Source organism: Manihot esculenta, chromosome 6 (genome assembly GCF_001659605.2).
Source record: "Manihot esculenta cultivar AM560-2 chromosome 6, M.esculenta_v8, whole genome shotgun sequence".
Classification (NCBI taxonomy): Eukaryota; Viridiplantae; Streptophyta; class Magnoliopsida; order Malpighiales; family Euphorbiaceae; genus Manihot; species Manihot esculenta.
Genome location: NC_035166.2, coordinates 12,946,998 through 12,958,248, shown reverse-complemented (window position 1 = coordinate 12,958,248; position 11,251 = coordinate 12,946,998). Strand labels below are relative to the sequence as shown.

The 11,251-nt window shown below is 28.0% G+C and overlaps 2 protein-coding genes and 2 long non-coding RNA genes across 4 annotated transcripts; all 4 read left to right on the top strand.

Annotated features, from left to right (window-relative positions):
• Nucleotides 1-740: 740 nt before the first annotated feature.
• On the top strand, nucleotides 741-5,122 carry LOC110617151 (receptor-like protein 14). The gene is made up of 4 exons (XM_021759762.2): nucleotides 741-892; nucleotides 3,947-4,099; nucleotides 4,299-4,394; nucleotides 4,479-5,122. The coding sequence occupies exons 3-4, from the start codon at nucleotides 4,328-4,330 to the stop codon at nucleotides 5,120-5,122; spliced, it is 711 nt and encodes a 236-aa protein (XP_021615454.2). The 5' UTR covers nucleotides 741-892; nucleotides 3,947-4,099; nucleotides 4,299-4,327.
• Nucleotides 5,123-5,291: 169 nt separating this feature from the next.
• LOC122723786 lies at nucleotides 5,292-8,040 on the top strand. The gene is made up of 6 exons (XR_006350943.1): nucleotides 5,292-5,707; nucleotides 5,808-6,064; nucleotides 6,230-6,316; nucleotides 6,425-6,473; nucleotides 7,473-7,570; nucleotides 7,864-8,040. It is a non-coding gene; the product is annotated as an uncharacterized LOC122723786 (long non-coding RNA).
• Nucleotides 8,041-8,042: 2 nt separating this feature from the next.
• On the top strand, nucleotides 8,043-9,249 carry LOC110608438 (receptor-like protein 15; the record flags this gene model as incomplete). Its single annotated transcript, XM_021747653.2, has 1 exon — nucleotides 8,043-9,249. A coding segment is annotated over one exon (1,110 nt), but the record flags the coding sequence as incomplete, so codon positions are not given.
• Nucleotides 9,250-10,338: 1,089 nt separating this feature from the next.
• Nucleotides 10,339-10,963, top strand: LOC110608331. The gene is made up of 3 exons (XR_006350944.1): nucleotides 10,339-10,387; nucleotides 10,477-10,550; nucleotides 10,890-10,963. It is a non-coding gene; the product is annotated as an uncharacterized LOC110608331 (long non-coding RNA).
• The last annotated feature ends 288 nt before the right edge of the window (nucleotides 10,964-11,251 follow it).

The following is an 11,251-nucleotide window of genomic DNA, read 5'->3' as shown; positions in this document are numbered from 1 at the left end:
CTTCCAGCAATTGAATTATCTTTCCCTGTGGGGAAATAATATAGCTGGTTGCATCAAGAATGAAGGTTTGGAATTCAATTGAAATTCACTTAATTAGCATTTTTTTTCCTTTATTTATTTAATAAATTTGTTAAATGTTTTAACTACATCCTTTTTGCAGGTTTTGAAAGGTTATCAGCACTTGGCAATTTGGAGGTTCTTAATTTAGGTGACAACAGTTTCCACAAAAGCATCTTATCATCTCTAAGTGGTCTTTCATCTTTAAAATATTTATATCTATATGGAAATAGATTGAAAGGGATAATTAACATTGAAGGTAACAGAGCTTGATTTTCTACCCTCCTTATTCATTGCTGTCATCATCATTATCTCATACAAAAATGCCATTTCTATATTATTCAACAGAGTTCAATCATCTAATAAGTTTGAAGAAGTTGTATTTACCAGCTAATGCAATTGAAGGCTTCATTTCTTCAAATGGTAGGAATTTATCTTTTTACTTCTTTCATCATTTTTTTCTTAAATTAGCTATAAGCAAATAATAACTTGTACAGGTAGTGAGAAGTTCCTGAGGAGGCTGAGCAATTTGGAGTACCTTGATTTGAGAGTTAATCATGTTAATATCAGCCTTTTATCACCATTTGCTAGGCTTCCATCTCTCAAATATTTAGATTTAGGATATAATCAATTGGAAGGATCATTCAATTTCAAAGGTTAGATATTAGTTTTTATTTTTCTATTCCTTCCCTTTTGTTTTTTCACGATTTGATCGTAAAAATTTTGTAGTTATATAATTATTTTTGCTTTCTTATTAAATTAGAATTGGGCAAAAACAAGCTAGTGACATTGGACTTGAGTGGCAATAACATTACAGAATTTGTAGACTCAAGAGGTATGTTGATTACTTATATAGTGTTTGGTTCAATTCTTTCTTAAAAAATTATATAAAATTCGATTAAATTTTAAATAAAATTTATTTAAAATGAATTTCATTATTTAGTATAACATAATTTAAAATATAGATTTCAATTAAATTCCACATAACTTATCTTTTCATTTTCTAAATTACCCTTTAGAGTAAAATTAAAAAGTTACACTCTATCAACAAATTTTATATTTAATAAGTTTATAACAATTAATTAAAAAAAAGCTCATTAAAAATATATTAATAAATTTAAAATAAATTTTCTTGATTTGGTGGTTTACATAATAAAATAAATAGCCTTACTGATTTGAGAAAATAAACTTAAATATTAAGTAAATATTTACATTTTACCAAGGATTATAATTCGGCTTGAATATTAAATCAAAGTCAGGCTTAACAAGTATACACTATTACATAAATATTTATTTATATATTATAAAATTAAAACTCATAATAATATATTATCATAATTAGTAGTTTGATATTTTTATAAGTAATTAAATTTAAATAAATAGAAAACTTTATATATTTTTATAATATAAAAATAGCTAAATTTTGCCTACCATCAATATCAGTTTAAGTGTTTGTTTCATTATTATGCTTCAATTATAATTTATACTATATATATAGAGAGAGAGAAAGAAGCGTCGGTTTTATCATGATCTTATTTAGTTATTTACAATTAAATTTAAATTTTAAAATAAATAATTATTTTATTATTTAAATAATTTTAAATTAATAATTATTCATATATATATCGTACAAAATGATTTTAAATTTTTATCATTTAGAATTAATGCATGTTTAAATTTTTTATTTATAAATTTAATTAATTTTATTTAATAAATATGTAGGATAATTATTAAAATTAATAATTTTAATAATTAATTAAAAATATTAAAATAATTATCACCATATCATATTATTAATTGTTAATTTTTTAAGTTTAATTAATTTTATTTGATAATTAATTATTATTTAAATATATTTTAATAATTATTATTTTAAAATTTTTTAACCTTGATATATTTTAATAATTATTATTTTATATTTTTTAACACATTTATCATTAAATTTATAGGCTTTGATATATATATATATGATAATTAAAAAAAATTAAATTTTCATATACGATTATTAAAATAACAAACTTAAATATTATTTAAAAACATTAAAAATAATTATCATAATATTAAAATATTAAATAATAAATTCAAATTTACAAAATACAAATTGAAATGTTTATCAACAAATTAATAATTTAAAAAAAATAAGATACTAAAGAGGTTATTTTAATTTAAATATTAGTAATTTTATTATTATTTAAATACTTAAAAAATATTTAAATGAATAATCTTATTAAAAAATGTATGAAAAAATTTCAAATAAATTATTTTTTTATAAAAAAATATTTGAAAATTTAAATTTAAAAATATTTAAATAAATATTTTTATATGTACTGACTCTTTATTTTTATATGTACGCTTATTTTATTTCTTTTATTATTAAAAAATTTTATATTACTGAATATGTATATATATAAATATAATATTTTTATTTATAAAAAATAATTTAATTTTTTTAATATTAAAATAATTTTATCTGACAAATAACACCATATTCCGCAATATAACAACTAAATTAGCTGTAATTGAACCAAAATAAATAATATTTTTAATTTCTAATTAAATTTTATTTATATTACGTTAATTAAAAAATATTTTTTAAATAAATTAAAAATAATATAAATATTAATATAGTTATGATTTTTATATATTTTATTTCATAATATATGATATTTAATAATTATAAAATTAATGTATTTAATATTATAAAAATTTTTATTACAATCTTTATTTAAAGTAAAAAAATATTTATAATATTGTACAAGTGAATATGTTATTAATTTTAAATTTAATAGAATTAAATTACTTATTATATTAAAAATAATTTATTAAGTTTAATAAATTTTAATATTTAAAAATTTCAATTATAAATATATATTATATAGTCTATATTTATCTAATTAGTCACAAGTATATAATTAAAATTTAAGTAGATAATGATTTTATTATTTAAATTAATTGAAAGTTAATAAAATTAAAGTTTATATATATTTAAATTTATAAGTGCATGTTAATTTTATAATTAAAATTAATTTTAAAAGTAGATATTAACTTCATTATTTAAATTAATTTATCATTTACAAATTTTTGAATTTTGAATCATATATAAATAATAAAAAGTTAAATTTATGGAATAAAATTATTAAATAAAATAAAAAGTAATTTTAAAATTATTAAATAATTATATTTATATATATAATATTATAATGAATATTAAACATGTAATCTACGTTCAATAATAAGTAAATGTAAAATCATTGTGAACCCAAAAGTATACATTTAATATATTTACATAACTTAACCTTTTGTTTATTGTTTGTTATTTTTAATAATATAATATTATTTTTCAAAATAATATTTATTTAGGAAAAATAAAATTTAAAATAAAAGAATTATGAAAACTAAGATTAAATTTCATTATAATTTTTTTTTTATTTCTTTTATCCTCTAATATCAATATGAAGTATTTAATTTTTATTAATTTTTTTTTAACTTGGCTTGATATTAAATTAATAGAGATTCAAAGATGAAAGAAAAATAATAATAATATTTTACTGCAACTAATAATTTTATATATTTTATAAATAATTATTAAAGTAAGTTTAGTTAACTTTAATATTAATATTAATATTTGAAAATACTTAAAAATAATTTTAATATATTAAAATTATATAAAAAATTTTACGTGTATTTTTTTATTTTGTAACATATAATAAAATAAAGAATAATTTAATTTAATGTATACATAATAAATTTTACTATTAATTATTCAACACCAACTTTTATTTTATTTTTTAATTTTCATTCACAAGTTTTAAATTCTTAATTTTTGGATTTTGCTTTTATTGTTGGCTATCGATGAAATGGATGATTTTTTTTTTGTAATTACTTGCAGAAATAAGGGCTTCAAACAATATAAGTGAGCTGTATTTAGATGATATCACCATAACAAAAGGAAGCAAGTTATTGGAATCATTGGGAGCATTTAGCCACCTTAAAAATCTATCTCTGGTGTCATGTAAATTCGAAGGAGCAATTCTCCATCAAGGTAAGCTAATTACTTTATTATTATAATTGTTTAATTTAACCAATTATTTGTGTTAAATTAAACAAATAATTGGTTTTGCACTTTTTATTTAACCTTCAGGAGAATAGCAAAATTAATATTATATTTCATTTTTTTAGCCAATTGAATTGTTTGATATTATCATATATTTTTTTTCCCATTTGTTATATATATATGATAGGCTTGCCTCATCTGCAAATAATTGGAGCAATGTCTTCTCTTAAGAAATTATCATTGCGTAGTTGTGGACTTAATGACACAGAGTTTCTAAACCAAGGTAAAATTAATATTAATCCCTCTTTATTTGAGATTTGTTTCATCTTAAAGATTTTGGCTAAACCTTTTGCAAATGAATTTACAGGTGTGTGCAAATTAAAACAACTTCAAGAGTTAGATATTTCCTATAATGACATAAGTGGTAGCTTGCCTTCATGTCTGGCTAACATGACATCTCTTCAATCGTTACATCTCTCTTCCAATAATTTTGTTGGAAACATCTCTCTATATCCATTTAATAGATTAACAAATCTCGAATATTTGGATCTTTCACACAATCTTTTCCAAATTCCAGTCTCGTTGGGTCTATTTTTCAACCATTCAAAGCTCAAACACTTTAAAAGTCAGGGTAACAATGAAATATATGGAGAAAAAACTGAACAAAATTTGACCCCAATGTTTCAACTAGAGACTCTTTATATCGATGGTTATGCATGCATTGAAGCATTTCCCAAATTCCTTTATTATCAGCATAACCTACGAGAAGCCAGTCTGCAGAGCTTGAAATTAAGAGGAAGATTTCCATATTGGTTGTTACAAAACAACACAAAACTAGAAGAGCTTTACTTAAAAAACAATTCCCTCTCAGGGCCTCTTCAATTACCACTTCATTCCCATTTGAATTTGTCACTCTTAGATATCTCAGATAATCTCTTCCACGGAATTATTCCACCAGATATAGGAACACATTTGCCGAGATTGGAACTTGTGTATGAGAAGAATAGCTAAAATTGGATTGAAAAATAGAGTATTTTCATATATCTGATTTGTTAATTCTCATGCATATATATACACATTTGGAAAACTGAATTCTAACTAACTCTTTCTCTGAATTTTTCTAGAATATTCTGGGTTCCCTTGGAACAGATTACATCCACAGGAAACGGTGCCGTTTTGAATCTATAAATGCTGCGTCGTTTTGCTTCTCCTCTGCGGCATCGTTTTGGCGGTGCATTGACTTGCTTTTGCTTCCCTCCTGCGACGTCGTTTAGCTTTGGGAGTATATAATATCTCTTCACGCCCCCCTCAAGATGGAGTTGCCCTAATTTTGGGGAAACCCATCTTGGACAGAAGGGTTTGAAATTGCGCCGCTCCTAAGGGTTTTGTGAAGAGATCCGCGATTTGTTGCCGTGAAGGTACGTGCACCGTAGATATGAAACCTCTGGAGAGTTGCTCGCGGACGATGTGGCAGTCGATATCCAGATGTTTCGTTCGTTCGTGGAAAACTGGGTTGGCCGCGATGTGTTGGGCTGCTTGGTTGTCACAGTGAAGAGGAATAGGGAGGTGCAGATCGGCATGAAACTCTTTCATCAGGTAAGTTATCCACTTTAGCTCGCACACCGTGAGGGCCATGCTTCTGTACTCAGCTTCTGCTGAGGATTTACTAACCGTGTTCTGTTTTTTTGTTTTCCAGGATATTAAGGATGGTCCGAGGAATATACAAAAGCCTGTAAGAGATTTCCGGGTCATCGGACAGGAAGCCCAGTCAGCGTCAGAGAAAGCTTGAATCTTGAGGTCGCTCTGAGCTGGGAAGAACAACCCTCGTGTTGGACAACTTTTCAGATAGCGAAGCACGTGAAGTGCTGCGTTCCAGTGAGGTTGACGCGGCTGTTGCATGAACTGGCTGAGGTGCTGTGTCGCATAGGAGATGTCTGGCCTTGTGACTCCGAGGTAAAGTAACTTACCTATTAACCTCCTATATTTTTCTGGGTCGGTCAAAATAGTTCCTGTTGTATTGTCAAGTTTGATTCCTTGTGGTAGAGGATTGTCAGATAGTTTAGCTTGCATACAACCTGTTTCTTGAAGAATATCTAACAAATATTTCTTTTGATGAAGAAATAATCCAGTTTCAGAACGCGCAATTTGCAAGCCTAGAAAATACTTGACGTACCCCAAATCCTTGATTGTAAAGGCTTTGTCAAGGTGAGATTTAATTTCTGCTATATCCTCTTCTGAATGACCTGCTATAAGGATGTCATCAACATAGACAAGTAATGTTAAGAATCTGTCTTTCTTTGTCCTTGTGAACAGGCAATGATCAAAAGGTGATTGTTTGAAGCCAAACTGGGTTAAGCATTGGGTAAGTTCTTTATTCCACATTCTTCCTGCCTGCTTTAATCCGTAGATGCTTTTGATAAGTTTGCACACTTGTCCTGGTTGAGCTTTGTCATAGCCTTCCGGAGGTAGCATATACAAATCTTCTTCTATATGACCATGTAGGTATGCATTATTGACATCTAGCTGATGTATAGGCCAATTTTTTGCAGTAGCTATTGCCATGAACATTCTCACAGTAACCAATTTGGCTACTGGAGAAAAGTTGTCAGTATAGTCAATTCCAAGTTGTTGATTAAATCCCTTAGCCACCAGCCTGGCTTTGAATCTGTCAACTGAACCGTCTGGTTTATATTTAATTCTGAAAACCCATTTTGAGGCAATGGCCCTTTTGCCTTTGGGCAGAGTTGTTAAGTACCAAGTATTATTGGTGTCTAAGGCTGTCAGTTCATCTTGCATGGCTTGCACCCAATTGCTGTCTTCCTTAGCTTGTGAATAGGATTTAGGTTCATAGTTTATAGAGACATTTGCCACAAAATTCAAGTAGTGAGGGGTGAAAATAGGTTCTGAAGTAAAACAGGGATAGATTTGGGGAGATTTACCTGTGGTGTTGTTGGAGAATACACCAGGATTAATAGGACATATAGAGGTGGCCACAAAGTCATTTAGCCATCTTGGTCTTGTAGGTAGTCTTGTGCTTCTTCTTGTGTGTGTGGAATCCCTTTCTTCTGAGAGTTCTTGGACTGATTCAAGAGTGGCAGGTGCTTCTTCTTCATCTTCAGTTGTAGGATTCTCAATGTATGTTTCAGTTCCTTCATAATTCATAGGCATTTGTGGCATAAAGAAAAGCTTCAGCTAATTCCTTTGAAAGAGCATTCAAGATCCAGGACATTACCATGTTATCTGCCTTCTGCCATTCCTCGTAATTTGTGTCATCTTGATCTGGCATCTTGCACTTGCCATTTATGAATCCTAGCTTGTCTTTTGCTTTCAAGGCTATAACCATTGATCTGCTCCATGTCAGGTAATTGTTGCCATTTAAAGGAGAACTGACAAGAATCATGCTGGGGGAATCAGAGTTCTGCAGCTTAATCATCTTGTCGTCCTTCTCTGCTTTCCCAGGTATGTTTTCTTCAGTAATTTCTGCCATTACTCTTGCTGAATGTACTTTGTGGTTTGAGAAAAGAAAGAAGGGTGGTTTCTTTCAGATCTAGATCTGAGTTAGTTTCTTTCAGATCTGGATCTGAATTTGTTGGGCAGTTTACACAGGGTATGCTCTGATACCATGAGAAGAATAGCTAAAATTGGATTGAAAAATAGAGTATTTTCATATATCTGATTTGTTAATTCTCATGCATATATATACACATTTGGAAAACTGAATTCTAACTAACTCTTTCTCTGAATTTTTCTAGAATATTCTGGGTTCCCTTGGAACAGATTACATCCACAGGAAACGGTGCCGTTTTGAATCTATAAATGCTGCGTCGTTTTGCTTCTCCTCTGCGGCATCGTTTTGGCGGTGCATTGACTTGCTTTTGCTTCCCTCCTGCGACGTCGTTTAGCTTTGGGAGTATATAATATCTCTTCAGTGTACTTGTCTAAAAATGATTTCAATGGTAGCATTCCTTCTTCATTTGGAAATATGAGCTCATTGCAAATTTTAGACTTATCCAATAATGATATTTCTGGAAGCCTACCCTCTGATTTTTGCTGTTCACATATGTTAGAAGTTCATTTGTCCAGAAATCAGCTTCAAGGATCATTAGAAGATGCATTTTTCGATTGCCTTCAATTGGTTGTGTTAGATCTTAGCCACAATAATATGACTGGAAGCATTCCATCATGGTTTGAAAGATTTTACCAATTGGTCTATATGATTTTGGGTTATAATAATATTGAAGGGGAAATCCCAATTCAGTTGTGCAATTTGACCCAATTAAGCTTGATTGACCTTTCACATAATAATCTGTCTGGTCATATTCCCTCTTGTCTAAGATCTACAAGCAATTTTGCTTCCTTGTCTAATGGTGAACAGATAGAATTCACAACGAAGAGGAATATATATTCTTACCAACCAAGCATGTTGGCTTACTTCTCAGGAATTGATCTCTCATGCAACAAGTTGATAGGCCAAATTCCTATCCAAATTGGTTACCTCAATGAGATCCATGTACTAAATTTATCCCACAACAATTTGAATGGAAAAATCCCAGCATCATTTTCTAACTTGAGTCAAATTGAAAGCTTGGATCTTTCACACAACAACTTGCAAGGGAACATTCCTTCTCAACTCACTGAGTTGGATTTTTTGGAAGTCTTCAATGTATCATGCAATGATTTATCTGGTAGAACACCGGAAAAGGTTAAACAGTTTGCAACATTTGATGAAAGCAGCTATCGAGATAACCCTCTTCTTTGTGGATGGCCATTGCAAAAAGATTGTGCTACCATGGAATCTTCTCCATCAATCCCAAGAAGTTCAAATGATACTGAAGAAAGTAATTGCTTCATTGACATGGAAGATTTTTATGCGAGTTTTGGGGTGGCTTACATTATGGTGTTGTTGACAATTGCTGGAGTTTTATTCATAAATCCATATTGGAGGCAAGTTTGGTTTTACTTCGTTGAGGTTAGTATAGACAAGTGCTACTATTTTCTAATAGACAATCTTAGTTGTTTGTCCAAGTTTAAATTATTTTGATGGTGAAATCAATATCAAGAATTATGTATTTACATACTTTTACTTTCAACATCAATAAATAATGTAAAATGTGCATTTCCTTTACTATATTTGCCTCCAAATTGAGCTTGCGAAAACTTTCTTAATAAAATCCCTGCATATTTCTTCAGTAACATGTAATATTAAAAAAAATATCTTAATTCTTTTTTATATTTCACAGTTCAGAATTTGTAAAATGTATTAAAACTTAGTTTAAACAGCTTTTATATGAAATATGATTTAAACAGCTCTTTTATGAAATAGGGTTAGGTGAGTAAGTTATTTAAAGAGTTTTGATTTAAAAAAAAAAATAAATTAAAATTTTATTTATTTACGGAAAATAACTTATATTTAGAAAATTATTGAATTAACTCCTAATTGAATTCTCAATTTTATTCAAATTTGGTTATTTTTAAAATTTTATATAAAATAAAATAATTAACAGTCCCTTTTAGTAGGATGGAATCTCGTCGCATAGAGAAGTCTTACAACTTGCATAATTTATTCAAAGAAAATGATAGTACTAATTGATTCAAAATTAATTCATGACTTGTAATTAAAACCAAACAATACGGCATTAGTAGGATGTAGTTCTCATTGGGGTGGGATCTGCCTATAAAAGGTGAAAGCATTTATGTATTGGGATGCAAGAGATCATAATGAAGGAGTGTTGGATAATGGTGATGATGATTTTATTATTAAAAGAGAGTTGGTGCTCTGATGGATGTTTGGAGAATGAGAGAATTGCTCTGTTGCAAATCAAATCTCATTTCAATTCTTCTTCTTCTTCTTTTATGTCTGCTTGGGGTATAACTGCTGACTGTTGTAGTTGGGTAAATGTAGACTGCAACGCCACCATAGGGCATGTTATCAAACTCTCTCTTTATGGTGTAAGAAGCACAGAACGAGATTATTGGTATCTAAATGCTTCTTTGTTTCTTCCCTTCCAGCAATTGAGTTATCTTTCCTTATTGAAAAATAATATAGCTGGTTGCATCAAGAATGAAGGTTTGGAATTCAATTGAAATTCACTTAATTAGCTTTTTTTTCCTTTATTTATTTAATAAATTTGTTAAATGTTTTAACTACAAATGTTTTTTTTTTTTTTCCTTTATTTATCAGCACTTGGCAATATGGAGTTTCTTGATTTAAGTGACAACAGAGCTTGATTTTAAGTCTATATGGAAATAGATTGAAAGAGATAATTAACATTGAAGGTAACAGAGCTTGATTTTCTACCCTCCTTATTCATTGCTGTCATCATCATTATCTCATACAAAAATGCCATTTCTATATTATTCAACAGAGCTCAATCATCTAATAAGTTTGGAGGACTTGGGTTTATGAAATAATGCAACTGAAGGCTTGTATCTTGAAATGGTAGGAATTTATCTTTTACTTCTTTCATAATTTTTTTTTTTAAATTAACTATAAGCAAATAATAACTTATACACATAGTGAGGAATTACTGAAACTGAGCAATTTGGAGTACCTTGATTTGGATTATAATCATATTAATATCAGTCTTTTATCACCACTCGCTAGACTTTCATCTCTCAAATATTTAGATTTAAAATATAATCAATTGAAAGAACTATTCAATTTCAAAGGTTATATATTATTTTTTTATTTTTTTATTCCTTTTCTTTTTGTTTTTTCACAATTTGATCGTAAAAATTTTGTAGTTATATAATTATTTTTGCCTTCTTATTAAATTAGAATTGGGCAAAAGCAAGCCAGTGGCATTGGACTTGAGTGGCAATAACATTACAGAATTTGTATACACAAGAGGTATGTTGATTACTTATATAGTGTTTGATTCAATTCTATTTTATAAAATTATATGAAATTCAATTAAATTCTAAATAAAATTAAACCAAACTTATATTTAGAAAATATTTTTTATATAAAAAATACTTTATAACTTATTTTTTATTGTTGGCAAAAGACCTCTTTCAACTCCTGATGAAATTTGAAAAATTCACTTAAATCCTTAATAAAATTTTTGGTCCATTGAATCTCTTAACAAAAATTAAACCATAAATCAACTAAAAAAGGATCAAGTTAAGCAGATATAGATC

Coding starts and splice junctions, on each gene's coding strand:
- LOC110617151 (XM_021759762.2), top strand. CDS start 4,328: ATGTCTTCTCTTAAGAAATTATCATTGCGTAGTTGTGGACTTAATGAC. Junction 4,395..4,478: donor CACAGAGTTTCTAAACCAAG/GTAAAATTAATA, acceptor ATGAATTTACAG/GTGTGTGCAAATTAAAACAA.